At 46.8% G+C, this 16790-nt stretch overlaps 1 protein-coding gene across 2 annotated transcripts in view; it reads left to right on the plus strand.

The window, feature by feature from the left end:
- The window catches only part of DMRT1 (doublesex and mab-3 related transcription factor 1), a gene marked incomplete at both ends in the record, with an annotated part of 104564 nt that overhangs the window by 32526 nt on the left and 55248 nt on the right, over positions 1 to 16790 (plus strand). Inside the window, one exon of one of the 2 annotated variants that reach the window (XM_082655853.1) lies at positions 11429 to 11718. In XM_082655853.1, the coding sequence (XP_082511979.1) occupies positions 11429 to 11718 (290 nt within the window). The remainder of the gene's footprint in view (positions 1 to 11428; positions 11719 to 16790) is intronic. The other variant, XM_082655854.1, reaches the window with a different exon arrangement.

Raw genomic sequence — 16790 nt, forward strand, 5'->3', positions numbered from 1 at the left:
TTTCAGGTAGACTGCCTATTTCCTCTTTATTTGTTAGGTCTGGTGGGTTTTTATCTTGCTCCTTCATCTGCTGTGTGTTGTTCTGTCTTCTAATTTTGCTTAACTTGCTGTGTTTGGGGTCTCCTTTTTGCAGGCTGCAAGTTCGTAGTTCCCATTGTTTTTGGTGTCTGCCTCCAGTGGGTAAGTTTGGTTCAGTGGGTTGTGTAGGCTTTCTGGTGGAGGGGACTTGTGCCTGTGTTCTGGTGGATGAGGGTGGATCTTGTTTTTCTGGTGGACAGGACTGCATCCGGTGGTGTGTTTTGGGGTGTCTATGGCCTTATTATGATTTTATGCAGCCTCTTTGCTAATGGGTGGGTTTGTGTTCCTGTCTTGCTAGTTGTTTGGCGTGGGGTGTCCAGCACTGTAGCTTGCTGGTCGCTGAGTGGAGCTGGGTCTTGGCATTGAGCTGGGGATCTCTGGGAGATTATCACTGTTTAATATTATGTGGAGCTGGGAGGTCTCTTGTGGACCAGTGTCTTGAACTTGGCTCTCCTACCTCAGAGGCATAGCCCTGACGCCTGGCTGGAGAACCAAGAGCCTGTCATCCACACGGCTCAGAATAAAAGGGAGAAGAGAAGGAAAGAAAGAAAGAAGATAAAATAAAATAAAATAAAATAATTAAAATAAAAAATAATTATTAAAAAATTTTTTTGTAAAGTAATAAAAGAAAGAAGAGAGCAACCAAACCAAAAAACAAATCCACCAATGATAACAAGTGCTAAGAACTGTACTAAAACAAAAACAGACAGAACCCTAGGACAAATGGTAAATGCAAAGCAATACAGACAAAATCACACACAGAATCATACACATACACACTCACAAAAAGAGAAAAAGGGAAAAATATCTATATATCGTTGCTCCCAAAGTCCATCTCCTCAATTTGGGATGATTGGTTGTCTATTCATGTATTCCACAGATGCAGGGTACATCAAGTTGACTGTGGAGGTTTAATCCGCTGCTCCTGAGGCCGCCCGGAGAATTTTTCTTTTTTGTTTGCACAGCTCCTGGGGTTCAGCTTTGGATTTGGCCCTGCCTCTGTGTGTAGGTCGCGGGACGGCATCTGTTCTTTGCTCAGACAGGACAGGGTTAAAGGAGCCGCTAATTCGGGGGCTCTGGCTCACTCAGGCCAGGGGGAGGGAGGGATATGGATGCAGGGCGAGCCTGTGGTGGCAGAGGCCAGCGGGACGTTGCACCAGCCTGAGGCGCGCCATGCGTTCTCCCGGGGAAGTTGTCCCTGGATCCCGGGACCCTGGCAGTGGCGGGCTGCACAGGCTCCCTGGAAGGGGGGTGTGGATAGTGACCTGTGCTCGCACACAGGCTTCTTGGTGAAGGCAGCAGCAGCCTTAGCGTCTCATGCCCGTCTCTGGGGTCCGCGCTGATAGCTGCGGCCTGCGCCCGTTTCTGGAGCTCCTTTAAGCAGCGCTCTTAATCCTCTCTTCTCGCGCACCAGGAAACAAAGAGGGAAGAAAAAGTCTCTTGCCTCTTCGGCAGGTCCAGACTTTTTCCGGGACTCCCTCCCGGCTAGCTGTGGCTCACTAACCCCCTGCAGGCTGTGTTCACGCAGCCAACCCCAGTCTTCTCCCTGGGATCCGACCTCCGAAGCCCGAGCCTCAGCTTCCAGCCCCGCCCGCCCCAGCGGGTGAGCAGACAAGCCTCTCAGGCTGGTGAGTGCCGGTCGGCCCTGATCCTCTGTGCGGGAATCTCCCTGCTTTGTCCTCCGCACCCGTGTTGCTGTGCACTCCTCCGCGGCTCCGAAGCCTCCCCCCTCCGCCCCCCGCAGTCTCCGCCCGCGAAGGGGCTTCCTAGTGTGTGGAAACTTTTCCTCCTTCACAGCTCCCTCCCACTGGTGCAGGTCCCGTCCCTATTCTTTTGTCTCTGTTTTTTCTTTTGCCCTACCCAGGTACGTGGGGAGTTTCCTGCCTTTTGAGAGGTCTGAGGTCTTCTGCCAGCGTTCAGTAGGTGTTCTGTAGGAGTTGTTCCACATGTAGATGTATTTCTGATGTATTTCTTGGGAGGAAGGTGATCTCCACGTCTTACTCTTCTGCCATCTTGAAGACGTATCTTCTACAATCTTACTTTTAAAAGAAAGTTATAAAAGCAGAATCTAAGTCCCAAATCTAAAGGGGGCTGGCCTTGAGCAAACTTAAAAACTGACACCCCTCTGTTCAGCACCCTTCCTGCCAAGAAAAAGACCGTGATAAAGGAAGCCCCTACCTTTTAAGTTGTTGGAATACAGTTCAGACCAGACTTCTTTTTTTTTATGTTTTATTGGAGTATAGTTGATTTACAAAGTTGTGTTACTTTCTGCTGTACAGCACAGTGAACAGAGGAGAGCTTTTCTGTGGAGACCTAAGTATGTGGACACAGTCTATCAAAAATGCACCTAAAGTAAAATTTTCTCAGTGTGAAAAATACTAAGAAGATTGGAGAAGGGATTCCCCGTAATATCTCTTAGAATAGAACACTGGGTGGAGAGGAAACTCATTGGGCATCTCGTCTCTTCTTCCCTCATCCACTCCCAGCAGGAGCTCTGCCGCTGGCCTGTGTGGCCCTGCCCATCCCTCCGGTGTGCCAGGCAGTGTGGACAGAGCCTCAGAGTGACTCTGGCATCTTGCCAATGACAGGAAATTCTGAACTGGCCTGCAGAGAGAAAACCTCTTTCTTGGCCACGAGATCAGCCTTCATGGCCATGAGACATTTTCTGGTAAAGTCAGAGATGTGGCATTTTCTCCATATCTGGCAAACCCTTTCCCTCCCGGGTGTCGGGGGAATCCTGCGGCACACAGTGGGGGAGGCAGGGAACTGGGAGCAGAAACTGTGACCAGGAACAATGGCAGGTGCCATGTGTGTGAGGTGGGGGCTGCTGGGATGCCATCAGCTGCTCCCAGGGACCGCACAGCGAAGCCTGCGCTTTACGTGGCAATCTTCAGATCCAGTTAAGATCTTTCCTTGGAGGAGAGTCTAAACTCCATAAGTACTGTGCCAGCAGCACCCTCATTCTCATCCCGTTGGGACCCTGAGCTCCTTCTCTGCTCTGCAGGCTGCTCTGACTTCCCAGAAACTTTTTTGGTGCTGTGTCTCCTTTCGTTGCTTGGAATTCCTTTCTCTCTCCTTCGCTCTCTCCTCCTTTGTTTAAAAGCCTTCTACCAGGAAAACCTTCTCTGATCCCTTAAATTCTCCCTTGCTCATCAACACAGAGAGGAAGCTCCCTGAGGGCAGGTAAGTTAGGCTTTTGCTTATATTCTGGGCATTCCCTGCCCAGCACTTTGGGAGCTGCTGCACACAATAGATGTGCTTGTTACTCACTGAGCTTCTCAGTGGCCGCAGGGCAGCATGTTTCAAATCTCAGCAGCTCCCTTGGGAGGCCTGAATTGTTTCATTTTCTCCATCGTCCTCCATATCTCTTGCTTGTTTTCTTTGATCTGGTCATGCTCATCTCTCTTTCTGTCTCTCTCCCTCCCCCCCCCACTTTTGGTCTCCCCCAGATCCCTTTGTATCCCGCACTGACTTTCACACACCTTTGAAACAAGCCTCTCTGAGTTTTAAAGACCAACTTCAGGTTCACTTTGTTATGCAAAGCCTTCGCCCTACAAAGAAAAGTGACATTGACGCATTCCTCCAGGACCAAATTACATTAAAAAAAATATTCCTTGGGAAAGAAGAGAAATGGGCTGTAACATATTCCCGCCTTGTGGTTGAGAGTGGAGAGTGATGTTAATGAGCCAGCATCTGCAGAACTTGTACTTTGAAGGCTGGACTTAATTTCGCCCTCCTGGCCACACAATTTTTGTTTTCCCATAGCCTTAGTCAGTCTCTCCTTCTGTGTGTGTGTTTCAGAATCCCCCCTTACTGCTGGGCCTTGCAGCATCAAGGAGTACGTCTTTGTCCCCCAAAGTGCGGCAGGTTGCCTCGCACACACAGGTGCTCAGTAAGTTTAGTGCTCTGAGCGTGAGTTGTTTCTCCGGAATCAGGGGAAGGTGGCAGCTGTGATGATGCCCCTCGTCCACCATCACGGTCGACACTTAGTGGTGTGAACAGTAGGCACGCTGTCGCCTCAGTCATCAGGCCTCTCCTGCGCTAGCTCTGTTTTAGCTCGGAAAACCCACCCAATCCCTTGGTCAGGATGGTGAGCTTTTCTTCTTGGAGTTGGACGAATGCTCCGAGGGGCCAGGCATCAGCTCACAGACCGACTTTTCTCCCCATGTATCAACGTCTCCCTTTGGGTTCTTTTCCTTGTAGGGGAAGAGTCCTGAGGCTGATTTCTCAGTTTTCCCTAAACCTAGGAAATGTCAGGGGCTGATTAGTCTGGACATAGGGTTGCCCTGCGGTGAAGACTGCTTAAAAACAGGGAGCTGAGGAAGCCACCTTGTTCCAACTTGTTCCAGCGAGCGGCACCCCACTGTCTCCTCCAGATTCCATGACATGTCATCAAACAACATTGTCTTTTCTTAAGACCTTAATTTTCCTTAAAAAAAAAAAAAAGAAAGAATGGAGACAGTGACTTGTACTTTTGCTGTACCTTCCTACCACTCAGCACAACATGTTAGTAGATGGTGGGTAATTTTGAGATCTTGGTTAACATTCTGCCTGGTTAATACTTAAAACTAGAAGCTAAGTAGGACAGGCACCACGCAAGCGATGGGGTTATGAAGAAAAATAAAACCCGGTACACATAAATCTACCACTTACTTGAGATGGCTGTGAATCATAAATTTTGGTTTCCTATGTGATCTTTCATATAGAAAACTGGGGGGTTTGGTTTTGTCGTTGAAAAGGGAGTATGGCTTCAGGTTTGCACATAAAGGACACAAAGTGCAACAACTCTGGGAATCTTGACACCAGACAAGAGTGGGAGAAAAAACCTTCACGTGCCTTAAAATAAATTACTGGTTAACTACTATTAATATGCCATGGGCCCGGAGACCAGCATATAACACTGCAGGATCAATAAGGGTATTTATCATGTGTGGGTATTGATCTCTCAGGAAGGAGTGAATCATATTTCACGCTGCATATGTTAGTGCAAAAAAAAAAGTAGCAGAGGGATTGGGAAGCCTTATCAAAGAATGGGGCGTGTTGAAGGTAAATAAATGTAGAGAGCCACAAATCAGACCATTGCAATAAGAAGACATCGATTCTATAGGCAACGTCTCTGCAAACGTCTCTGTTGGATGATTGCTGCTGGTCATTTTTCCAGATAACATACTTCTCTGGGCACTGCTTCCTTTCTTAGCTGTTGAATCCAGACCTGCTGATCTTTCTTCCTTACAGCAGACATTAGGACTATTCCAGTCATAAGTAACAACACTTAAAACACCTGGCTTCGTGCTTTCATTTGCATCTTGGCAGAGGACTTAGGGGTTGATAATTCCTATGAAGGAGCAACCCCATTTTCTTGGAACAGTGCCACTGTACTTTCTCTTATTATGAATATCGTCAAGTCACCTTGACCAGTTTTTTTTTTTTTTTTTTCGGCATGCAGGCCTCTCCCCTTGCGGAGCACAGGCTCTGGACGCGCAGGCTCAGCGGCCATGGCTCACGGGCCCAGCTGCTCCGCGGCATGTGGGATCTTCCCAGACCGAGGCACGAACCCGCGTCCCCTGTATCGGCAGGCGGACTCTCAACCACTGCGCCACCAGGGAAGCCCAGACCAGTTTTTATTCTAAAAAAAATAAAGAGTGAGATCCAGCTTAAGAATTTTCAGCAGACTCATTAAGGTGTTTGCTTTTCAGTGTACTGCTCTGGTCTTTGTAGTTAGTCATACTGGCCTTGTGGTTTAAAGCACACACACACACATCCTATTTCAAATTTTGTATGCTTTATATATTTTGTGGCTTGTGAGTTGGAAATCTTTCAGGTTTACAGTCAGTTAATAGTGACACTTAGCGTGACTTACCAGCTCAGCGGTGAAGAGACTGTCTCCAGTTACTCTTTGGGGAATTCTGCTGTAGCAGAGGTTGGAGAGGTGGCACATCCTGCTTGTATTCTTACTCTGGGTGAGAGCTACATGTTCCTTCTCAAACTGGAGTGAGTAAAGCATGATCACTCAGCAGTGGAGCAAGGACCTGGAAGGGGAGCTGGGCGGCATCCCTGGTCCCTGGATGACAGGTGTTAGTAGTGTAATGTGGTTGTTTGAAGGGAATTCCCGGAAAACCAGACATGCCAGTAATTTTCATGTAGGTCCTTTTTTCTCTTTACTGCAGCCTCCCTGTGCGAGCTTATAGTTACCTCATCTGGCCTAGAGAATTTAAAGAGCCTCTCCATTGTAGTCTATAGAACACGTACATATCTAGAAGAGACTGTTCTAGCCTAGTCTGTTCTTCTGCCTCCTTATTCTAGATCCTTCTTTTGTGCTTGCATCAGACTGATTTTCCTAAAAAATTTTTATGTTACTCCCTTGCCCTGAAAACTCATTGACCCCCTAGAGCTTGAGGGGCAACCAGAAGCCCTTGGCTGGGATTCACATGCAAGGCATTCCACAGTTTGTCCCAAAAGTAAGTTTCCAGTCTCAGCATCCGCTGTCCCCTGACGTGACCTCTACACTCCAGCCAGGCTCATCTGGTCACTGTCCCTGGAACACGTCTTGTCCTTTTCCTCCTGCATTATCCTTTTGATATTATTCTCCTCTCTTGATTGCCTTGCCACCCTCACCATCTCTGAATCACCTCCATCCTGACTCACGTCTCCACTGCCTTTGCTGATGGTGACATCTGCCTATACTGTCATCGTGGCCATTGGATCATTACTTGTAGGATTCTCGGTCTACACCTAATTTTCCCGAATAGATGGGACCCTCTTAAGAAGAAATGAAACATTTTGAATATTTCTTTGTGCCTTTTACAATGTCTAGAGCAAAGCTTTGGACAGTTGTTACATGATAAGTAATGAATTAATCAAATATAAGTACCAAAGTACACCTTAAGGGAATTTCCCTGGCCGTCCAGGCCTTCCAGTGCAGGGGGTGCGGGCTCGATCCCTGGTTGGGGAGCTAAGATCTCACATGCCTCGAGGCCAAAAAAAAACAAAACATATTTAAAACAGGAGCAATACTGTAACAAATTCAATAAAGACTTAAAAAAAATGGTCCGCATAAACAAAAACTTTTTTTAAAAATTGGCCACACCAAACAAAAAAACACCCTAAGATCAAGAGTAAATGATTTGTGCATTACTTGCTTCTCTTGATAGTCCAGAAGCCTTATGAGGAATAGTATAGTTTGTCACTATACTAGCACTTGAAAGGGTGACTTAAGCTTTTGTGGTTAGAATCAATGAAGAAAGCCTGGGTGTGAGCCCTGAAAATCAGAACCATCTGGCAGCAGTATACACACAGTACCCACAGCTTGTGATCCAAGCTCTGCAGTGATTTCTGTAGAAGCCCGACGTCTTTATTCAGTGGAATTCATTTGTGTGCTCTCACTTGGTAGCCAGTCAGGGCTGTTCACAATAATGCAGCCAGGAGTCACATATTTTTAGGGATAATTTATAGAGCAGCTGCTTTGAATCATGAAACTAGTGGTTCTCCGTCTTTTGAGCACTTCAGAACCTACCGAAGGCTTTGTTGTAACTCAGGTTGCTGGGCCAGCCCTCAGAGTTTCTGATTCAGTGGGTCTGGGGTGGGGCCGAGGATGCCCATTGCTACAAATTCCCAGGTGATGGCAGTGCTGCTGATTCAAGGCCCACACTCTGAGCACCGCTGGATTAGACACATAATTGGACGCATGTTCATCTCAGCCTTGGGAAACTTCCACTTACTGGTAGCACACACATACAGTCTGGGAGGCATAAAGATGTTTTGAACATTGACCAGGCATTTTAATTTGGAACTTTAAAATACGGTTTAGTGGTTTATAAAATAAGAATTTGGTCGTTCCACATGTCCCTGAGATGGATGCCCTCTCCTAGTGCTTTTTAAAATGTCACTGTTGGAGAGTGCTTAAACATTTTAAGAGTCTAAAATATTTAGGCATTTACTCTCATAAAGCTCACATGATTTTTATTGTTTATTTAAATGCTAGTATGAATCGAAACTTTTCCAGCATATATCTTAATTTATTCTTAAAGGTCATTATAATTTGAAAGAGGGAGTAAAATATGGGCAAGTAGAAAAGTGATCGCATTTTAATTAATTACAGTCATCTGTAGCAAAACAAATCCTTGCTTTGACCTGATGTAGCATTTTATTTGAGGTTTACTCCGAAATTTATTGAAGCCATGCTCTTGGTACTTTGAGGATTATTACTGACAACATTTTGTTTCTGGGTAAACTGAGGCCTGATTAATGGTCCTAACTAAAGTTATGATGTAGAAATTCATGAACCTGTGCCCTGATCTGAGAATGCTCCTGTCTTTGGGTTTCTGTTTAATTCTTTGCCTCCTACTGTATTTTGTTTCCTTTATCAAGAAGCTTGCTTTTGAAGGGCAGGCCCTAGGGGTATCCAGTGTTTTTCAACAGCAGGGATGGGAACGAACGTCTAAAATGCCTTCCTAAATGCCTATGAGATTGTATACGGATGTCCCACTAATGCTTATGACTGGGTGGTAAGAGTATGTCATTCATTCCTTTTCTGATTTAAATAACTATATAATTTATCATTTTTTGTGAAACTTGTATTGCTTTTGTAATCAGGTTAACATAAAGACATGACATTGAAAACAAAAGAGTTAGATACAGAAAACCATCTATTTTGCTACTACATTGGTGTTTAAAATAAGAGATAGACCAGTGAGAAAGTTCAGGAGGAAAGAATTGCAGGTGCCTTCTCCAGACACAGGTAGAGTGATGGAATTGGAACTTCTCATCTCGTTAGCTGGGAAGAGGAGGAGAGAAGAAAGGAAAGAGATGTATAATAAGAGAGTGGCCCTGACAATGCATCGCCAGGAGCCTGAGGTGGACGGACTTGCTATCCTGTCAGAGAAAAGAGACTTCAGTGCTGACTGTAAAATGAGGCTGTAGAAACACATTTTGTTGTAGATCTCTCCCAGACCTTCCAGAGCATGCACGTTTAGTCATGCCTTCCCCGCATTCAGTCAGAGGACACTTTCTGAGCACCTGCTCTGGGCCACGTGTTGCTAGTCCTGGGAATTTCTCTCCACAGGCTTCTCCCTGCCTACGTGTGTTCAGCCCTTCTCTGTGTTTTAAAAATGAAATAACAATATCTTATTACTCCCTGGAGCTTCTAGTTTTTCCTCGTATTTATTTTGATGACAGGGTACTTGAAAAAACACTGTTCATTGATCCCTTCTGCAAATATTTACCCCCAGGTGTCCGGCAGTGTGCTCAGCACGGGGGGTGAGGGGTGGCGGGGGGGGGTGCACGGTGGCGCTGCTCGCTGGGTTGTCCCTTCTGACCAGAGAGAAGGCTCTTCACCGTATTCATCTGTTTCCTCATCGCTCACTTGCTCCTTTATCTCTCGAAGGCTTCTGCTTCTCCAACACTGTGCTAAAAGCACAGGGCCCTAAAGACCCAGCCCTCTATGGGTCTTTTCCAGAACGAATTTTGCTTGATCTCTTAGCGGGGTCGACACTGCAGCCTGCCCCTCTGCCATCCCTGTCAAATTTGTCCTCTGTGGCCTTGCGTTCTCTCCTCCATCCTCCAGGGTTCTGGCCTTGGCGCTCTTTTCTCCTTTCAGAACATACTCTTCCGTAACAGCTCCCTCCTCTTCCCGGATGCAGACAGTGTCTCCCTGCGGTGACTTCTGAATCTCAGCTTCCAACCTCAGCCTCTCCCATGAGTGCAGGTGTCGACTTTCTCGGCCTGGCTCCTCTCCCCCTTGTCCGTGCCCCTCTGGCCCCTTGCGTGATGAAGCCGACTTACCACCTGCATCTCTGCTGCCCCCCCAGGCCTCCTGCTCTTCCTCTTTGGCTTTTCCTGCGTCTCTGCGTCCTGATGCCCCTCAGTCCTGCAGTTCTCTTGAGCTCATCTCCCCCGTGTCTCTGGTATTTGCAGTCTGCTGAGTCTCTCCCTGACGGCTTCAGTGGCTGCCTGGTGGCTCTCCCTGCCTCTGGGCTCTCTTCCCTTTGCTTGTCTTAAGATTTGCCATCAGTTGAATCACTCCAAAGCACAGCTCTGATCCTCTGTGCTCCTTGCTCAGATATCCTCAGTGGTTCCCACCACAGCCTGGAAAGAGTTCAGAGAGCTGGTCTGAGGCTTCCCCTTGCCTGGCTGCAGTCGGCCTATCAGATGACTGGCCCTCTTTTGCCCTTTTCGCAATTCTTAACCCAACAGCCCTGTCCATCACTCTCAAGGTCCCCTCCCACTTTCCTGCTTCCATCCGTTTGTCTTTGCTGCCCTGTTCTCAGTACTCTCTTTTTCTCATTTTCACCTATTTCCTGCTCCTCTTTTAAAGTACAATGCAGGTACAGTTTTTTTCTGTGACGGTCTCTGTAATTCCTTTCTAGGTTGCATGTCATCTTTCCAGCCTTTGAGTTTCCATAAAAGTTTATGGGTGTTCCTGTATGAGAGTCCTTGTTATAATTTGTAATCCCGTCGTCCATCCTATACTGTAGACTCCCAGTGGGCAGGGGCAACCTTATACCTTGCAGCCATTTTAGGCACTTGGCCAACTCTTAGAACATTGTTTAATAAATGTCTATTGGAGAGATGACTTAGGAGTCCATTCAATTGTTTATTGGAATTGACAGCTTAACATCTAGACCCTGGGTCGGCAAACTTCAGCCTGCGGATCACTTTGGCCCACTGCCTGTGTTTGTGAATAAAGTTTTATTGCAACACAACCATGCAGCAGCCTGTACATTCTGCAGAGGAATGGCCACCAAGCCTAAAAGAGTTACTAACTGACCTTTTACAGAAGTTTGTCTCCCAGGGTCTATACCATTGTCCAGACTTCAGGATTCGGTATCAGCGGTTAGAAGGAAGTGAAGGAAACGATGTTTTCTTAAACTCTTAGCCTCTTGCTTTGGCTCTCGGATATATCTGTGTGGACATACACATAGAAAGGGTACTAGGATTTTTTATTACTTTATTTAAAGTGAAATACAGTTGATTTTGTTGTAAGACTGTTGTAGACAGCCAAGTTAACTATATTTGATCTCTAATTTCTTGACATTAGGGTAGGAATGTCTAGGTAGAAGTTACACCTGGTCAGGCTTTATGTGATTAAAATGACCCCTGCCTAAAATGTTTTTGGTGTTCTCAGTAAAAATAATCACCAAGGACCTGCCAGCTGTGCCGCCAGAGTTACGCCAGCCTCAGGAACCCTGCTGTATTCCGACCGCAGGAGCAGTAGCATGCCCAGGTGCCTTGGTCTAACGCTCTGCAGATCTTGAGGAGGAAGGCCCTACGCTGGCAAGGTTTAGAGGTAAAGTTCTGTAGGCCCCCATATTAATACCATGTTGTCTTTTTCTTTCTTTCTGTTATTTCTTAGTAGAGGGCCGGGTGGCCATCCAGGATATTCCTGCTGCCACCAGCAGAGGGCACGTGGAGAACACACCTGACCTCGTTTCCGACTCCACCTACTACAGCAGCTTCTACCAGCCGTCTCTGTTCCCTTACTACAACAACCTGTACAACTACCCGCAGTACTCCATGGCCTTAGCCGCTGACTCCCCCTCCGGGGACATGGGAAGCCCTCTCGGGGGCTCCCCTGTGAAGAACAGCCTTCGGAGCCTCCCAGCGCCTTATATGCCCGGTCAAGCGACAGGAAACCAGTGGCAGGTAAGATGTTAGCAGAGCGTGAACTGGGTATGTGAAAACCACGCACGTAAGCACACACTCACAGACGCGCACGCCCAACTCAGCACACATGTGTGCCATTATGCAAAACGCGTAGAAAGTTTTCACTCTACCCATGACATCATTTAACCCCAGAGGTTGACTGCAAGGAATTGTAAAGAAATCTGGATATATTTGTTTCTGTTTTCAAATTTTACCTTTCTCATTCCTTCGATGTCATTTTGCATAAATACCCAGTTGGCCAGAATCAGCTTCACAAGTGGCTTATGTAAGAGGCCACATCTCCTCTAGGCTTATCCCCACGCTTTAGAGCCGCTTAGAAAATGCTGGCTGTGGTCTTCTGGGTGGCAGTAATCCCAGTGATGAATTTCGACCCTGGGTGGGAGATGTGTTCTGATCTGTATGTTTGCATGGAAGGAAGGTGAGAGAAGAACTAGGTCACTGCTGTGCTGGGCCCACTTGAGAGCATTTTCAGCTGGGAATGGAGGTCAGTCTTTCATATGCTAAGTATGTGCTTCTGAAATAGTGTGCCATCGAGAGCTTTTAATATTGGGGATAAAACAAAGCATTTTGCCTTATCAGGGAGTGTTTATTCAGCACTGTTCCGCTTCCTCAGTTTTCACCATTTCTATCATGCCAGGGTATCAGCAGCAGATTCAAGGCCTGGAAAGCATTCACAGGCTGGATTACCGTGTTGTGGGAATGTGCATATGCATGAGCACTTAGACTCTGCTCCTCCAAGCACCCCTCCAGCTGTAAGATACCGATTCTGAGAGAACTGTTCTCATTTTGGATGCCTTTACTGTGCTTGGGCTTTCCCAGCTAGGCTTTGATTCCAGCACAATGCAGCGTATGTATGTGGGAGTTTAGGGTAATTGACCTTCTTATACTCACTTTTAAAAAATGTGCATTGACGTTTTCCTCAGAGCAATTCTATTCCATTTTGCATTTGTAGATGTGGGGAAGTTGTGGATACTCACATCGCCCCATTTTTTGGACTCTCACACTAGCCTTAGGGATCTGACTTCCTCGGCGTGTTAACGTGTCAGCTTTAATTCCCTGGGCTAATCATCTTCATAAGTTTTCTATACATTTTAATTTTAGAATCAGACTTTTAAAAAAGGCGTTGGAACTGAGAGGTGATATGAGTATAAAGGAAATGCGATGATTTATGGATCTTCCGGCTGGACCCCTACAGGCCTTTCAGAGTGCCAGATGGATTTTATGATTTGGGGCAGGTTTTAGGTTGATTTCTGTTAGAGACTGTCCTCTAAGAAAGGAGAAAGAAGTAGCTTATAGTTCTTAAAAACCAGCTCATCCTACAGATTCCCATGAGCCAGGGACGACTGCTGGAGTATCCTGGTTTTCTGGCTACTTCCAGGCTTTAAGGAGAAATTAGGGAAGGTCTCTGAACCTGTTGGCTTATGAGGAAAAGGATGAGAAAGAAAATTCTTAAGTGTCTTCTGAAAGAAAGAGAGCTCACACTCAGCAGCATCAGAAATCTTCTAAGTTAATTGACCCCCCACTCTGTCAAGACCTTTCCAATGGCGTGAGATGGCTGACACACTAACGTTTGTTCTTAACTCCACCTGGAAGGCCTGGGGAGGGGGTAGCAGAAGACTTGGATTTGCTTGGAGGTCTCTTGTCAAGGTCCACCCTCTGGGGGACCCGGGACAGCCAAGAGGAGACATTCTCTTGGGCAGTAGCGTTGCCTGGTATTGGAGCGCTGCCTCAGCCGCTGTGTGCGAGGAGAGATCCCCCTAAGGGCAAGTTCTTGTACCCCTGCTGCCAAGGGTGAGAGGAAAAACGTTACCCAGACTTTCTTAGTCATGTGGGGGGCCTGCAGTTTTGATGCTGTTGGCGCCTTCTCTAGAACCACCGCTTACTAGACTGGAGAGAGGGGCCCCTGGTTAGAGGCCCAGGAGAGAAGCCAAGGCCTCATTTAACATAAGAGCTTGTTTTCAAGGAGGTCTGGGCTCAATCTATTTCCTAGTCAGTTTTCACCATTGGTAATATATTCCCATCTTAACAGATTATTTTGCAGACATTTTACAAGTCTGTGGATTAATCTTGTAACCAGACCTGATCCCGAGCTTGACTTACAACCTTATAGTCACAGCCACAAAAATTATTTCTCTTGGAAATAAACTCTAACGTGAAAAATATAAGAGCCGACATGCATATAAGCCATCATTTTGCAAAAGGACAGGTGAAAGTCAGTCCAGGGATGGTCAGTCAGTCCCGTGATGGTCAGAGCCGAAATGGATCTTACAGAGGTCCCTTTCGCTGAGATCTGGAGCTGGGGTATCTGCTCAGCACCCACAGCTAGTTGATGACAGAGCCTTGTCCAGAAACCAGGCCTGTAGATTGAGGGAAACAGTACTGTGTGTTTTGAGACACATGGAGTCTGGCGCTTGGAGTTCTATATTCAATTCTAACTTGTGATTTAACTGTTGTGTAGCCTTGAGGAAAATACTTAACCCTCTGAAACTCAGTTGTTTTGTCTGTCAAGTGGGCATAGTACCACCTTCACAGAACTGTTGCATGAATACATAAGGCAGCATAATGACTGAAGTGTATGTGGAAGTTTCTGTGTGTACCAGCAAATGCTATGCTGATATTAACTTCTTGTGAATTTATTTCATTAACCATCATTTTCTCTTGGCCCTGCTCTTTTCTGAAATCTGTTTAATTTTCAGCCTTTTGTTCATATGTATTTTAGTTAGCTACCTCCGATCCCCTTTGTAATAAGATGGGGTATACATAATGCACATGTTTGTTATTGTTGAAAGACCATGACATGTGAATATGGACCAAGTATGAATGTATACGGAATAATTTTTATCAGGGATGGGGAAGAATTTGATCTACTTAGGAAATTGAAAACTGGAAGCATAGACAAAGATTATGGCGTAAAATATGTTTATTAAGGTGTATGTGTTATAAAGAAGTATTAAATAGAAAACACCTACAAATAGTACTTATAACCAATGTTTAAGGGATAGGAACTGTACAGCTCACTTTTTCACCAAGTCACTATGGCAGAGGTATAGGGAACAGTGATCTGGGGCAGGGCCTCCTCGTGACCTTGCTATTCCTATTGTTTCAGGAGGGCGCCCTGGCTCTGCTCTTCAGACAGTGCCTTGCCTCCTTCTGGTGGAAGCCTCCTGGGGAGGGCAGGGGAGGGATCCCCTCTTGGTTGTAGCCATGCTTTCCTGTCTCCTTTTGGAAGGTGCCCCATAGCTGTGCCTGGAGGGCACTGAGCTGGTCTCTCTCACTGGACCTTCCCCCCAACCCGGTCTGACCCCAGCTCTACCTGAAGGGTCTGAATCTTAGGCAACATCTCCTCCATCTACTGTCTTGACTCTGTTGCTAGCACCCGACTTCCCTTCTAACTCTTCACCAGAGCGATAACTTTCATGTTATCCTCCTTCCCTTGGTGCTCTGGGTAACAGTGTGTTTGGGGGGAGCAGCGTGAAAAGTTTTCAGAACAAAGAGCTCCTTTGTGATTCCTAGAAAAAATCGACTCTTGGGGCTTCCCTGGTGGCGCAGTGGTTGAGAGTCCGCCTGCCAATGCAGGGGACACGGGTTCGTGCCCCGGTCCGGGAAGATCCCACATGCCGTGGAGCGGCTGGGCCCGTGAGCCATGGCCGCTGAGCCTGCGCGTCCGGAGCCTGTGCTCCGCAAGGGGAGAGGCCACAACAGTGAGAGGCCCGCGTACCGCAAACAAACAAACAAACAAAAAAATCGACTCTAGTGGAGATTGTTATAATTTTTTAAAGCCAGAATTCTTAGAGATTAGTGGGGAGGGTACTGAATTATTTACAAAAAGAAATCATTGACTTTTTATTGTAGAGTTGAGATTTCCTATAAGTCTCCCTATAAAGTCATGCAAGCCACAGATGATTATTGAGCACCTACTAAGTACAAAACCTAGTTAAAGAAAAAGAAAAAGCTAGAGCAGTCAACTGGGCCAGCATCCCAGAATCCCAAGGCTCTTTCCCAAGTGTTGATGCCCTGCGTGCATGCTGAGAACTGCTTTAATTGCTTTGGGTCTGTCTCCAGCCTCTGGAGATTTGTGGCCCAATCACAGATTCCTGTCATGTTGTGAAACAGGAATAACGTTTGTGACACTGGAACAAACTCACGATGAATGGCTGGTTCCACTGACCAGCAGCTCAATTTCACTTCTGCATTTAATTGCCTGCAAAAGCTGTTTATTGCCTGGTGCACTCCTTCAAGGCAACATTACCTCTTAAATAAACATGTTGTACCAGGTTGACAAGGGAGAGGTACATATCAAGTGAGCAGAAATAAATATGGGAGGACTCCGAGCTGTATCTGGGATCCCCCTGGTGGGCACCCCCTTGATTGGCTTTTCTGAAGCTTGTGCCACCAAAGGTGGAGACAGCCGTTCCAGCCACAGTTGGGGTGTGGTCACATGGCAGCAGAGGTGATTCCTTCCTTCTGGTCATTCTTTGGGGCTCAGTCTGAAGTGTCTCAAGATACGGTGGCCCGTTTATGATTATGCACCTCACTGGAATGCATTCGATTATTAGATAAACATGCATCCAGGTCCCACCATGTGCTAGGGATCTACCACTGAACCAAATGGACAGAAATGCAAAAAGTAGGTCTTGGGGGAAGGCTGTTATCACCTGGTACATGAGAAGGAGGTTGGGGATCATCTAAGTGCCCTGGCTTTGAAACTGAGACACAGGCAGGCAGGAAGTCAGAATCTGACCTAGACCTTGGAGCCCAGAGAACGGCACCCCTTGTGGGCATTACTGGGATGCGGACCGTCAGGGCACTTGGAAACGCCGCCCCTGTTGACTGTGCTGCCTGCCCACTGTTGTTCTCCATCCTGTACGAGCAGCCTGTGGGAGCCCTGGTTTTCACACTGCCTCCTCTTTTTATGAGCGTGGTTCGGTCGAGCCTGTTAGCTCGAAGAGCTGAGAAGTGACTTCTGGCGTGTGTGCAGTGTGGGCACAGCTGCAGCACCTCCATGTCTGTGCCCTAGGGTCTCCCAGGAGGGTCCAGAGGTGGGGTGGGGG

This window comes from Grampus griseus, assembly GCF_964374135.1.
Source record: "Grampus griseus genome assembly, chromosome: 6".
NCBI lineage: Eukaryota > Metazoa > Chordata > Mammalia > Artiodactyla > Delphinidae > Grampus > Grampus griseus.